Genomic DNA, 13,447 nt, shown 5'->3' on the forward strand with positions numbered 1-13,447 from the left:
TAGCAAAGAGAGTAATGTTTCCGTTGTCTGTTGCAGATCTTTCTGCCTGATGGTTGGTGGACATCCCTCCTGCCTCAGCAGCAGGAGTGGGTAAGCCAGGCCCTGTTTCAGAGGGACAGTTCTGGGAACGTTGAGTACGTTCCACCAGAGCTACATTTTTTTTCCAACCATGACCTGCTGCTCATGTTCCCAGGTGATTTTATTTATAATAACGTTTCAACCCTTAGGTCTTCATCAGGCATCCACATCCCAAGTGGGGGTGGAAGGTCCTATATATAGAGGCATAACTCAGTACTTTCACTTCCTGAAACAGGAGGTAAAAAATATATAACAGGTTCACAATATTAAACATTCAATGTATCAAAATATATGATCATACACAAGGAATGTGATCAATATGTGCAGTTATATATACAGTACCAGTCAAAAGTTTGGACACTCCTACTCATTCCAGGGTTGTTGTTTTTTTAAACCTTTTTCTACATTGTAGAATAATAGTTAAGACATCAAAACTATGAAATAACACATATGGAATCATGTAGTAACCAAAAAAGTGTTAAACAAATTCTTCAAAGAGATTCTTCAAAGTAGCCACCCGTTGCCTTGATAACCGATTCCCTTTGAAGAAGTTTCCTCTCAATGTCCTCTCCCCTGCGTGACGTCTTGACCATTTCTATTCCAATGTATCTCAGAGAACTAATGTCCAGTTTATACAAAATGAACAGCAACCAGATGTTTTGTTAATCTTGTATAAGCTGGACATCCTATTAGTTCTCTGAGATCATTTGGAATAGAAATGGTCAAGACGTCACAGAGGAGATGTGCGTATGTTCTTCTTTTGTACGCCAACCATGACCTGTGATGGGGGTCATGATAGGGGCTGCACCAAATGATTGATGTATTATAATAATTGATTATGCTTATGTTGTATTGATAGAAGGGGAAGGGCTATAAGACCCTCCCCCACTACATTTATAGGGTCCTGGACCACAGATTAGCAATATATTCATTATAAGTTTGAATACTGTTCCACAGTTCTTTTCTAGTCTCTGCCTCTTATAAGAAACGGTCTGAGAGATGTGTGAGTTATTGCAGTCAAAGCAGGGTGTCTGTGAGAAAGCGCCTCAAGGCTAAAAGAGATACATAGACACAGACCCCTGCAGGAGAGTAAATAGATAAGAGACAAGTCAGACACATCATTGTAAACCACACGGGAATGGAAAATTACTGCTGAGCCCTTAGAAAACACTGGGCTATTGTTTTCTGCTGCAAGTTTGTATAACTGTATATGCATGAGCTTGGTCTCATGAGTAGAAGGTGTTGACGTAGGCAGTTACATCACTAGGGGTTGACTGCAAGCATATTAAAGGAACTTTGACCTTTTTTATTTTGCAGAACTTACTCTGAAACATGTGTGCTATGTTTCCGTTGTCAACTTCTGTCTGCAATTGCATTAATAAAGGTTTGATTGATTTACTTAAAGAAGATATTGTCTGATTGCTGATTTCACCAATAAGCCAAATGATTGACATGGAACAAGGAACCTACCCCAACACCTGCCACCAACCTCACCTGCCCCCTTCTTTGCAACCGTTTTTCTAGTGAATGCCCCAACGAATGTGGCAATTGAAGCTGGCATGCACTCAGTCCTAGTGCCAAGGCCAGCTGCTCTCAGACTGGGCTGGATTATGGACACTGAACATTGATGAGTCGTATTACATGGCCACAGAATGCATTGAATGCAGTCAGTGTCAGAGGAAAGTGTCAGAGTGGTCTCTGGAGATGCTAGATCAGTGCTCTCCAACCCTGTTCCTGGAGAGGTACCGTTCACTCCAACCTTAATCTATCACACCTGATTTGAATAAATAGCTGGTTGATAAGCTGAACCAGGTTAGTAACAACTGGGGTTGGAGAGAAAACCTACAGGACGGTAGCTCTCCAGGAAGAGGGTTGGAGACCCCTGTGCTAGATCAACTGCCTCCAGGTTGTCATTTCCAGCGATCTATTCCTCTGGCAAGTTTTTCTTTCTATGGTGCAGATGGGGCTCAACTAAGTATCTAAAGAGGAGGAGAGGAAAAGAGCGATAACAGTGGTCCATGCCTCGTAGCATTACTACCTCAGGACAGGAAAACAAGAAGATAAAGACTTTCACTGCATCTTTACCCATCCGAAGGTGTGACATTTTCAAACCAGAGTTGACCAACCACAGACTGAAACCAACCATATATCCAATCAGATAAAACCAACCAGAGAGGGGTCACACCTTAGTGTGATAACCTGCAGGGGTAGTGAGTACAATACAAATTACTACAGAGAAATATAAAACATCACACATCCCAAATAAATGACATCAAAGTTTGCCTCAGAGCACAAGGTTCAGACCAGTACCAAACATTTCAGTAGTCAAACCTCTATACTGCCCTACCAAGCAAAAAGACAGTAACTACTCATTTGGTCAAAAATGAGTTGTCATTTTTGCTACATTAAATACATGCTTAATCATGTGGACAAGTATCCTGCCTCTATTGTGTTTTGGAGAAAATGGTGGTCATGTTAGCAGTAACTGCATAAGGTTACTGAGAAACCAAGGTAAATAATAGCAATTTTTCTCAGTTCCACACTATGAGCAGTTACTGCCTTTTTGCTTGGTAGGGCAGTATACCAGGTGGTGTCAGAGGAAGGCTCAAAGAATTGTCAAAGACCTGCCCAAGCCATAGGCTGTTCTCTCTGAGGAAGTTATCCATCCAACTCTACCGCACGACAGCAGTACCAGTGCACCAAGTCTGGAACCAACAGGACCCTGAACAGCTTCTGCATTGATCCTTTTTTGAACTGACTCTATGCACACATACTGCCCACAGACTCACACATACTGACACCGACACCCCAACACACACATACTTACACTGACACCGACACCCCAACACACACATACAGCCCACCATACACTTTTTTGCACCAACTCCCCTGCACTGGCACAATGCACACACTGGACTCTACCCACACTTACACTGAAACCCCAGCACACACACACATACACACACACTACATATGTCCACACACACAACACGTGCACACATACATACTGATGCGACAAATCAAATCAAATGTATTTATATAGCTTACATCAGCTGATATATCAAAGTGCTGTACAGAAACCCAGCCTAAAACCCCAAACAACAAGCAATGCAGGTGTTAAAAGCACGGTGGCTAGGAAAAACTCCCTAGAAAGGCCAAAACCTAGGAGGAAACCTAGAGAGGAACCAGGCTATGAGGGGTGGCCAGTCCTCTTCTGGCTGTGCCGGGTGGAGATTATAACAGAACATGGCCAAGATGTTCAAATGTTCATAAATGACCAGCATGGTCAATGTGCGACACACTCACACATTCACACTCACCACATACGCTACTGCTACTGTCTTATCTATCCTGTTGCCTAATCACTTTACCCCTACTATATGTACATAGCTACTTCAATTACCTCGTACCCCTGCACATCGTACCTCTACTGGTACTCTCTGTATATAGCCATGTTATTTTTACTCGTTATTGACTGTGTATTTTTTTATCATGTCACTATTCATATATATAAAAAATTATCTTTAACTCTGCATTGTTGGAAAAGGACCCATAAGTAAGCATTTAAATGATCATCTACACCTGTTATTTCTGAAGCAAGTTACAACATTTGATTTGAAAGGACACAGGTGGGGGCAGGGCCTACAACAGCTCATCTCTAGGAAAATGTCACCTAAAGTTTGTCTGTCTGCACACCTGATGAGCTAATGAGGGGATTCCATGAATGCCCTGGGCGTTCCCCGAGTGAACCGGGTTAGCGTTGATTGCATTCTTTTTGGGACCGGGCTGCCTCCTGGCCATGAGCCGACGGCGAAGTCATCTCAAAACAAAAGTGACGTAAGTTAAGAACGTGGAGTAATGAGTAGGATTCTATGTTTTCACATGCAAAAGTGATTGCTTTTGATATAAATGCTTTATCTGCCTCCTCAATGAAAACTAGTTTGAAACTTCGAACATACACTGAGTGTAAAAAACATTAGCAACACCTGCAGTTTTCATCACATAGACTGACCAGGTGAATCCAGGTGAAAGCAATGATCCCTTATTGATGTCACTTGTTAAATCCACTTCAATCGGTTTAGATGAAGGGGAGGAGACAGGTTAAAGGATTTTTAAGCCTTGAGAAAATTGAGACTTGGATTGTGTGCCATTCTGCTGGTGAATGGGTAAGACAAAAAATGTAAGTGCCTTTGAACGAGGTATGGTAGTAAGTGTCAGGCGAACCGGTTTGTGTCAAGAACTGCAATGCTTGTGTGTCAAGAATGGTCCACCATCCAAAGGACATCCAGCAAGCTTGATACAACTGTGAGAAGCATTGGAGTCAACATGAATGCTTTCGACGCCTTGTAGAGTCCACGCCCCGACAAATTAAGACTGAGGGCAAAAGGGGGTGCCATTCAATATTACAAAAGTCTTCCTATTGTTTTGTACAACTTAGTGTATATTTTATGGAAAAAAGTTGCTCTGTTTCTCAATGTCATATCATGAAGCCTTGTTGACAACATAACCGAACGGTACATATTACTGTTTGATTTGAGAAGGGAGCTCCTCCCTCACCACTTTTTCCCATTCACATCAAGGGCCATAACACAGTGCACTGCAATTCAGCGTAATCAGAATTCCCTCTTCTACATTTATTGCTTCTGCTCACTGATCCTGTCTAACCTTTGTGTGTGTGTCTTCTTTTTTGCGTACAACAGCTTGTCTTGGAACAAGACGATAATGCGGGGAGAAAATCTCACCGGGTTCTACAGGATGCTGCAAATACAACAGAATGAGACCTGGATGACTCGCATCATGGAATACATCTCTGTATGTGAGAATTTTTTGCCAACTGATGCCACGCCACCATCAGCGATGCTGTGTCGGGTGCTGCAGGATTCCTGGGACTCTGACAGTACTGATGATGGGGTTGAGTTGGGTGACTCCCACCCAGATGAGGAGGATCAGGAGGAGTTTCACTCTTTCTATGACTGCACAGTCTTCCCCTCGATGCTGGTGCCCCAGAATGGCTAAGGCAAGAGGAGTGCCATTTAGGAGTAAAGAATAAAAACATGAATGCTATATTTGGAGCAGTTCTTCCTGTCAGGTTCCATGTGTAACGGATGTGAAATGGCTAGCTAGTTAGCGGGTACGCGCTAGTAGCGTTTCAATCAGTTACGTCACTTGCTCTGAAACCTATTAGTAGTGTTGCTCCTTGCTCTGCAAGGGCCGCGGCTTTTGTGGAGCGATGGGTAACGACGCTTCGTGGGCGACCGTTGTTGATGTGTGCAGAGGGTCCCTGGTTCGCGCCCGTGTCGGGGCGAGGGGACACACGTAAAGTTATACTGTTACACATGTACTGTCTGTGGTTGATCTGCTCAGAATAACTATCCTACAAATCACTTTGCATTCCAAATAACTCCTCATTATGTGATCTGGACTAGTGATTCTGTGCCTTGCCTTGCTCAAAATGATCCCTTCAAACATGCTGATTCTCCAGCTTAGTCCTGCTCCAACTCTTGACCATTCTTTGGAACATTGGGACCCCTTTCCCTTAGCAAAGTGCCCTCCCTTCAATACTGTTACTTTCAAGAACTAGAAGTGTCATACATTGTGTACTGGTATGTGTAAATAGTTCGTTTTTCTCTGTTCAGTCTTTGTTACATGACCTTTCCTTTAGATTGGTGTGTTTAGATGGTAATGTTTGACCCGTATATTTTCAATGTATTGGCATGAAGACAGAGAACCCTGACCCATAATCAGGCTCAATATTCTATATAGTGTGTCAAACAATCTTTCTCTATGGACAGGAAGTAAGAAGAGGGTTGAACATTAAATCTGTCATTCTTTTATACCAACATATACCTTTTCAAACCAGATTTGACCAACCACAGACCAAAAACCAAACAATATATCCAATCAGATCAAACCAACGTTCGCTAAGATGGGTCACACCTTATTGCAGGGGCAGAGATGGGCAATATTTGAAAGAGAGGGAGACCTGCACACACTGTCCAAAACTGAGGCTTGAATGCAAAATAAAGATGTTTATTATAACATCATGGTGCCCATAAAAATCATAGTGCATAAATGAAAGGTGAAAACAAAACACAAATGTTTTGGTCTCAGGCAAAATGAGTGTGTTCAGCAGCTCTGCCAATGGCAAACAATACACTACCCAACAGCTCCTCGCATGCAGCTCTTCTAGCGTCATATACCTTATCTCCTGTCCATGCAATAAGCAATACGTGGGCAAAACCAGTAGACAGATAACAACACGTATTATAGAACACAAGAGTGCTGTAAGGAGAAATGACCCTAAATCCCCTGTTGGATGTCATTTCTCAAAAGCCGGTCACCCCCATCTCCATGTCCTTCTGTGCTATACAGCAGATAAAACATTCACGTAGGGGTGGTCATCTTGAACTCAGTCTTCTCCAGACAGAATGCAGGTGCATGTTCTATTTACAAACTCTCCACCCATCAGGCATGAATGAAGAATTGTTATTGAAGTGTTTTCTCTAAGTGGTATATTGCCTCTTATTGGTGTTTGCTACCTCCATCTAGTGGTATCTCTAACTCCCTACTCTTACCACCCTGTGTTATTTATTCTGAGTACATTTTCACATGGTACATGTTAAAGCAATAATTGAGGATATTTCTCTGTCCACTTTTGTATATATTTGTAGATCATGCATTCTATTCTACTAGTGTGATTCATAGTATAATGTGTTTTCTTGCTTGATCATGTGACATGCAATTATCCTTACGTTCACACTGATAATGGCCTATGGCTGAAACTTTTGTTTTCACCTTTCATTCATGCATTGTCTTGCACTATGATTTTCTGGGGGCATGCACCATGATGTTTTAATAAACTTCTTTATTTTGCCTTCAAGCCTCCATTTTGGATTTATTCCTTTTTTTTCTTTTTTTTTCTTTTTTTCTTTTTTTACAGTTTGCGGGTCTCTGCACACTGTCGAAATCTCTTCCAGTATTCTTATTTTGACTCCTACACACCTGGAACAGACACTATTTAGTAGTAATGACAAATGCGTGCAGACGGCCTCGTAATTTTTGTTACATGTATTTGAAAGATGTATTTAAATTACTTCTGAGTAATTTGTATTACACTGGACTGAACTACACTCCAATGTATTTTGTAACAAGATACTTTTGAGAGCTATAATTAGTATTTTCAAAATACAAAATACTTTTCTATTAAAAAAATGTAACGGTTCACAACTTTGTGGCCCCCTTTCACCCTGCATTGGTATCAGAAGTCTGATGGCCCTATAGTGTGATAAGAGTGTCTGCTAAATTAACTAAATATAATGTCAAAATAAAGAATTGCAAAGCATGCTGAGTATTATTCTAATGAGCTCCACCCCGAAACAAGGTCAATACTAATACCCAGTATGCTTTGCAATTAATTTTGGTATGTTAATATGCATTTACATTTTGGTCGTTTATTTATTTTACGTATTTATTTAACCTTTATTTTACTAGGCAAGTCAGTTAAGAACAAATTCTTATTTACAATGACGGCCTACCAAAAGGCAAAAGGCCTCCTGCGGGGACAGGGGCTGGGATTAAAAATAAAAATACATTAAATAAAAATATAGGACTAAACACACACCACGACAAGAGAGACAACACAACACTACATAAAGAGAGACCTAAGTCAACAACATAGCATGGCAGCAACACATGACAACACAGCATGGTAGCAACACAACATGACAACAACATAAAGATCAATGTATTTAGTCATTTTTGCAGATACCTGCGCAGGGGTAGGCATCCCTAGTCTTGGAGTGCCGCAGGCACTTCATGTTTCTGATTGGAAGACCAGGTGTTGGAATTTCGGAAATCACTGAACTGATCAATTTGCTCAGTTGGTCGCGTGTGATACCTAGTCCAAACAGGAAACAAAACAACAAATAAAATACATAATACATATAATATAATATACATAACACTACAAAATGTCCTGTTTCTGCCACACGCTTCAGAAACAGGAGATTGCTCCAGTCCTGTGAGCCAGGCCACTTACAGTTTTACTGTCTTTGGTGAAGACCATAAGTCGACTTCTCTTATAAGTGAGAATGAGAGATGACACTTGGAATCTAATGCAGTAAGCAAACAGTTTACTGACTTAATAAATTCACACATTTATCTCCAAAGCGTTCAGCCAGTGTATCCTCAATCAGACACTGGAACGCTCTGTTTGATATAGTATACATCTAACACTGAATTTTGTAATTGTATTGTACATTGCTTACTTTACAGTGTGCATTATATAATGTAAAATACAACATTTTTATTATTGGATTGTTCATAGGCCACAATTGAGGGATTTAACTTTTTTCTGTGGGTTTCACACTTTAATCGTAAAATGACAGTTCAGGGTAGTTGGCAATAGAATATGTTGAATGGCATTACCAAAGATTGTGTGGTACTGTAGGTTTAGTAATTGTTTGTGGCCTTATTGATTTTAGTGGCCTACCCTTTGGGACGTACCCTACTGAGCATTCTAAAAGGAAGTATCGCGCACAACCAATTGAATTTGTCTATTTCTCGGCGCAGCCTTCTTCTCTACTAACGTTGTGAAAAACCCTCCTCCACACTTATCAAATAGGCTAGTTTCTGAGTCGAATTTATCCAGACTTTTTATTTGATTACACATCGGTCTGTAATCACAAACCAGTAAATCATTCATAGTAAGAAACGCCGTATATTGTTTCATTTAAATGTGGATTATATAAATAGAGCTCTTCACGAAGGAGGACGAGGGATCGAGGGACGCCGCCATATTTGCTCTTGCTAGCTAGTGCACTACAAGATACGGGCTTTGTTTCGAGTACCCTTCAATTTAGTACCCTTGTATTTGTTCATGATGGATGCGATGGATAAAAGACCTTTTGGTGCAGAATATAACTATAAAAGTAAGTGTTTGGTATTGTTAAAATTGAATGTCGTTTTCAAATATAATGTTAATATTGTTAATGCCATAATGTTAACCATATTATTTTGCGACGTCGCTGAGTTGGGGTCTGTCAAAGTTATGCGTGTGCTGATGGATTAACATTGTTGTGTTTTCCCCCAATAAGTGTCGGAAAATGACATATCCAGATTGATAAAATTGCGTGCAACGAATGACGCCATCTTCACTGGGAAGAGAAACTCTGCCATGCCTGCCTGGAGGTGAGTGAGTGAGTGAGAGTGATACAATGATGCACTACTAGTGAATGTTCTGTTTGTTGGTTTGATAATCCAGCACAATTTGTTTTGACTTTTATCTGTACCTCAAAATGAACCGTCACATGCCATTTGTTGACTGTAATTGATGTCTATGGGAAACATTTGATTCATTTAATTGATTCATCAATGTTGATTCACTGACTCACTGATGTGCTTTTACTAACAATGTTATTTGAAAAAGCCCTCCGCGAAGGTCATTGTATTAAGAGCTGGTTGTGAAGATGAAACCCTATCTGTAGTATCTGACTTGTATCACTTTGATTCCGCAGAGCAATGCTAGTAGAGTTGGGTCTCGAAGGAAAGCTTACAACCGGGCAATTGAAAAAGAAGTGGGAAAACCTTAAAAAGAAATATAAGGTAATGATTATGAATCCAATCCTTGGTCCTAGTGCAACATGTATTCTCTTTTGTTTGAATTCAGTCTCTTAAAAACAGATTCCAGGCTTTTGTTCCAAGAAAGTACTAACCTGGTTCAACTAATCAAGGGCTCAATGATGTGTTGAATCAAGTGTGTCATAAGGCCTGCCTGGAACAAACTCCAGCAAACCCAATACCAATATAAAGCATTAATCTGATTGTACCCCTTGTCCCTTTTTCTGTGTAGGATTTTAAGTACCCTCCTCTTGGCATGGAGAAAGTCAATCCAATGTCCTGGCGTTGGTTTCACCTCATGGACGATGCCATCGAGGGCCGCCTAGCTGGGTCTGCCCGTATCCTAAACCCTTCGCTGTTTGATTTTGGGGAAGTTGGGGACGTTTCATTTGCGTCCTCTCCCACTACCTCTCCCATAGCCAACAAGAGACTATGTATGAGGCCGGAGGGAGGTGAGGGAACAAACATTTTTGAGTTCTGGGCCAAGGCACAGCTGGGGGAGAGTGTTGGTGCTGCGAGCACAGTAGCAGATGGACAGGTGGCATACACAGATGCAGCTACAGAGGAGATCCGGAGGGCAGCGGTGGAGTGCGAGAGGGCCCTGCGAGAGGAGGGCAGGGGTGCAGCTCAGAATGAGAGGGCCGCGCCTGACAAGATGCCAGTGGGTGTGTACGGGAGGACCATGGCTGAGGATGTAGAGACCATAGCTGAAGACGGAAGAGCCATGTTGGTGAGAAACCCTGGCAGGAACATTGAGAGGGAGACTGCTGAACTAGAGAGGCAGATAGCAGATTTGGAGAAGGAGCGAGAAGTGTTAGAGAGGGAGCAGGCAGACTTTGACAGGGAGAGGTTGATACTGGACAGAGAGAGGGATGTGGTGAACAGAGAGAGGGTGGCTGTTGAACGAGGCAGAGCTTCACTAGACAAGGACAGAGCAGCGATGGACAGGGAGCGAGCAGCAATGGAACGGGAGCGAGCCATACTGGACAGGGATAGGGCGTCGATCGAGAGAGAGAGGGCAGAGCTGCAGAAAGAAAAGGAAGCCCTAATGAAAAGCAAGATTTCCAGGAACATCGTCTCCACTGATGTGGAACTGGACTCATCCACTGTAGAAAAAAGAGAGAAACTGCTTTCCATATTTGAGAGACTTGTTGATAAGCTGTGAAAGATGAACCATAAGTAAAAGTTGAATAGGTGAAGGATGTACTGTAGGTGAGAGTGCACACAAGTCATAAACAGGTTTCTATGTCACCAGTCCCCTATCATTTTGTGATCATTTTAGGTTAACCTGCACACACAGGGAGTGCAAAGTCATTCAATTGGTGCTGGCTGTAATGAGCATTGAGTGCATCTGTGTGAGGTTGCACACTGAAAGAGAAGCTGCTACAATGTTTATGTTGCGCTCATTTCATTTTTTTGCTTGCAGTGCGTATGTATAAATATCAGTCAAGTTTGGACACACCTACTCACTCAAGGGTTTTTCTTATTTTTTTTTATTTTCTACATTGTAGAATATAGTGAAGACATCAACACTGAAATAACACATGGAATCATGTAGTAACCAAAAAAGTGCTAAACAAATCAAAATATATTTTTGCTTCTTCAAAGTAGCCAGCCTTTGCCTTGATGACAGCTTTGCACACTCTTGGCATTCTCTCAACCAGCTTCACCTGGAATGCTTTTCCAATAGTCTTGAAGGAGTTCCCACATATGCTGAGCACTTGCTGGCTGCTTTTTCTTCACTCTGTGGTCCAACTCATCCCAAACCATCTCAATTGGGTTGAGGTCGGGTGATTGTGGAGTCCAGATTATCTGATACAGCACTCTTCTTCTTGGTCAAATAGCCCTTACTCAGCCTGAATGTGTGTTATGGTTCATTGTCCTGTTGAAAAACAAATTATAGTCCCACTAAGCGCAAACTATATGGGATGGCGTATTGCTGCAGAATGCTGTGGTAGCCATGCTGGTTAGGTGTGCTTTGAATTCTAAATAAATCACCGACAGTGTCACCAGCAAAGCACCATCACACCACCTTTATGCTTCACAGTGGGAACCACACAGGCAGCGATCATCCATTCACCTACTCTGCGTCTCACAAAGACACAGTGGTTGGAACCGAAAATCTCAAATTTGGACTCCTCAGACCAGAGGACAAATTTCCACCGGTCTAATGTCCATTGCTCGTGTTTCTTGGCCCAAGCAAGTCTCTTCTTCTTATTGGTGTCCTTTTAGGGGTGGCTTTTTTTTCAGCAATTTGACCAAGAAGGCCTGATTCACGTAGTCTCCTATGAACAGTTGATGTTGAGATGTCTTTTACTTGAACTCTGTGAAGCATTTCTTTGGGCTGCAATCTGCGGTGCAGTCAACTGCCGATATCTGAGGCTGGTAACGCGAACGTATCCTCTGCAGCAGAGGTAACTCTGGATCTTTCTTTCCTGTGGCGGTCCTCATGAGAGCTAGTTTCATCATAGCGCTTGATGGTTTTTGCGACTGCACTTGAAGAAACATTCAAAGTTCTTGAAGTTTTCCACATTGACTGACCATGTCGTAAAGTAATGATGGACTGTGGTTTCTCTTTGCTTATTTGAGCTGTTCTTGCCATAATATGGACTTGGTCTTTTACCAACTAGGGCTATCTTATGTATACCACCCCTACCTTGTCACAACATACCCGATTGGCTCAAATGCATTAAGAAGGAAAAATTCCACAAATTCACTTTTAACATGGCACTCCTGTTTTAATTTAAATGCATTCTAGGTGACTACCTCATGAAGCTGGTTGAGAGAATGCCAAGAGTGTGTAAAGCTGTCATCAAGTCAATGGGTGGCTACTTTGAAGAATCTCAAATATGAAATATATTTTGATTTGTGTAACACTTTTTTTGGTAACATGATTTCATAGTTTTGATGTCTTCACTATTATTCTACAATGTAGGAAATAGTGAAAATAAAATAAAAAATGGAATGAGTTGGAGTCCAAACTTTTGACTGGTACTGTATATACAGTGCATTCGCTTTTTCCACATTTTGTTACCTTACAGCCTTGTTATAAAATGGATTAAATAAAATTTTAAAATCCTCATCAATCTACACACAATACCCCCGAATGACAAAGCAAAAACAGGTTTTTAATAATGTTTGATAATTTATTAAACACACAAAACAGATACCTTATTTACATAAGTATTCAGACCCTTTGCTATGAGACTCGCAATTGAGCTCAGGTGCATCCTGTTTATATTGATCATCCTTGAGATGTTTCTACAACTTGGAGTCCACCTGTGGTAAATACAAATCATGTCCAATCAATTGAAAAGGCACAGACCTGTCTATATAAGGTCCAACAGTTGACAATGCACGTCAGAGCAAAAGCCAAGACATGAGGTAAAAATAATTGTCCGTAGAGCTCCGAGGCAGGATTGTGTCGAGGCACAGATCTGGGGAAGTGTGCCAACAAATATCTGCAGCATTGAAGGTCCTCAAGAACACAATGGGCTCCATCATTCTTAAATGGAAGAAGTTTGGAACCACCAAACTGATATCGGGGGAGAAGGGCCTTGGTCAGGGAGATGACCAAGAACACGATGGTCACTCCAACAGAGGTCCTCTCTGGAGATGGGAGGACAACCATCTCTGCAGCACTCCACCAATCAGGCCTTTATGGTAGAGTGGCCAGACGGAAGCCACTCCTCAGTAAAAGGCACATGACAGCCTGCTTGGAGTTTGCCAAAAGGCACCTAAAGGACTCTCA

The 13,447-nt window shown here is 41.7% G+C and overlaps 1 protein-coding gene across 1 annotated transcript; it reads left to right on the forward strand.

The window, feature by feature from the left end:
• Window positions 1–8,618: 8,618 nt before the first annotated feature.
• LOC129866890 (uncharacterized) lies at window positions 8,619–12,665 on the forward strand. Its single transcript, XM_055939905.1, has 4 exons — window positions 8,619–9,008; window positions 9,174–9,267; window positions 9,594–9,681; window positions 9,929–12,665. Exons 1-4 carry the CDS (start codon window positions 8,957–8,959, stop codon window positions 10,859–10,861), a joined length of 1,167 nt encoding a protein of 388 aa, XP_055795880.1. The 5' UTR covers window positions 8,619–8,956; the 3' UTR covers window positions 10,862–12,665.
• The last annotated feature ends 782 nt before the right edge of the window (window positions 12,666–13,447 follow it).

Source organism: Salvelinus fontinalis, chromosome 12, assembly GCF_029448725.1.
Source record: "Salvelinus fontinalis isolate EN_2023a chromosome 12, ASM2944872v1, whole genome shotgun sequence".
NCBI lineage: Eukaryota > Metazoa > Chordata > Actinopteri > Salmoniformes > Salmonidae > Salvelinus > Salvelinus fontinalis.

Bases quoted from the DNA above. Each gene is read 5' to 3' on its own strand.
- LOC129866890 (XM_055939905.1), top strand. From the start codon at position 8,957: ATGATGGATGCGATGGATAAAAGACCTTTTGGTGCAGAATATAACTAT. The intron at 9,268-9,593 runs GTGAGTGAGTGA...TTGATTCCGCAG, and splicing joins TCTGCCATGCCTGCCTGGAG to AGCAATGCTAGTAGAGTTGG. The intron at 9,682-9,928 runs GTAATGATTATG...TTTTCTGTGTAG, and splicing joins ACCTTAAAAAGAAATATAAG to GATTTTAAGTACCCTCCTCT.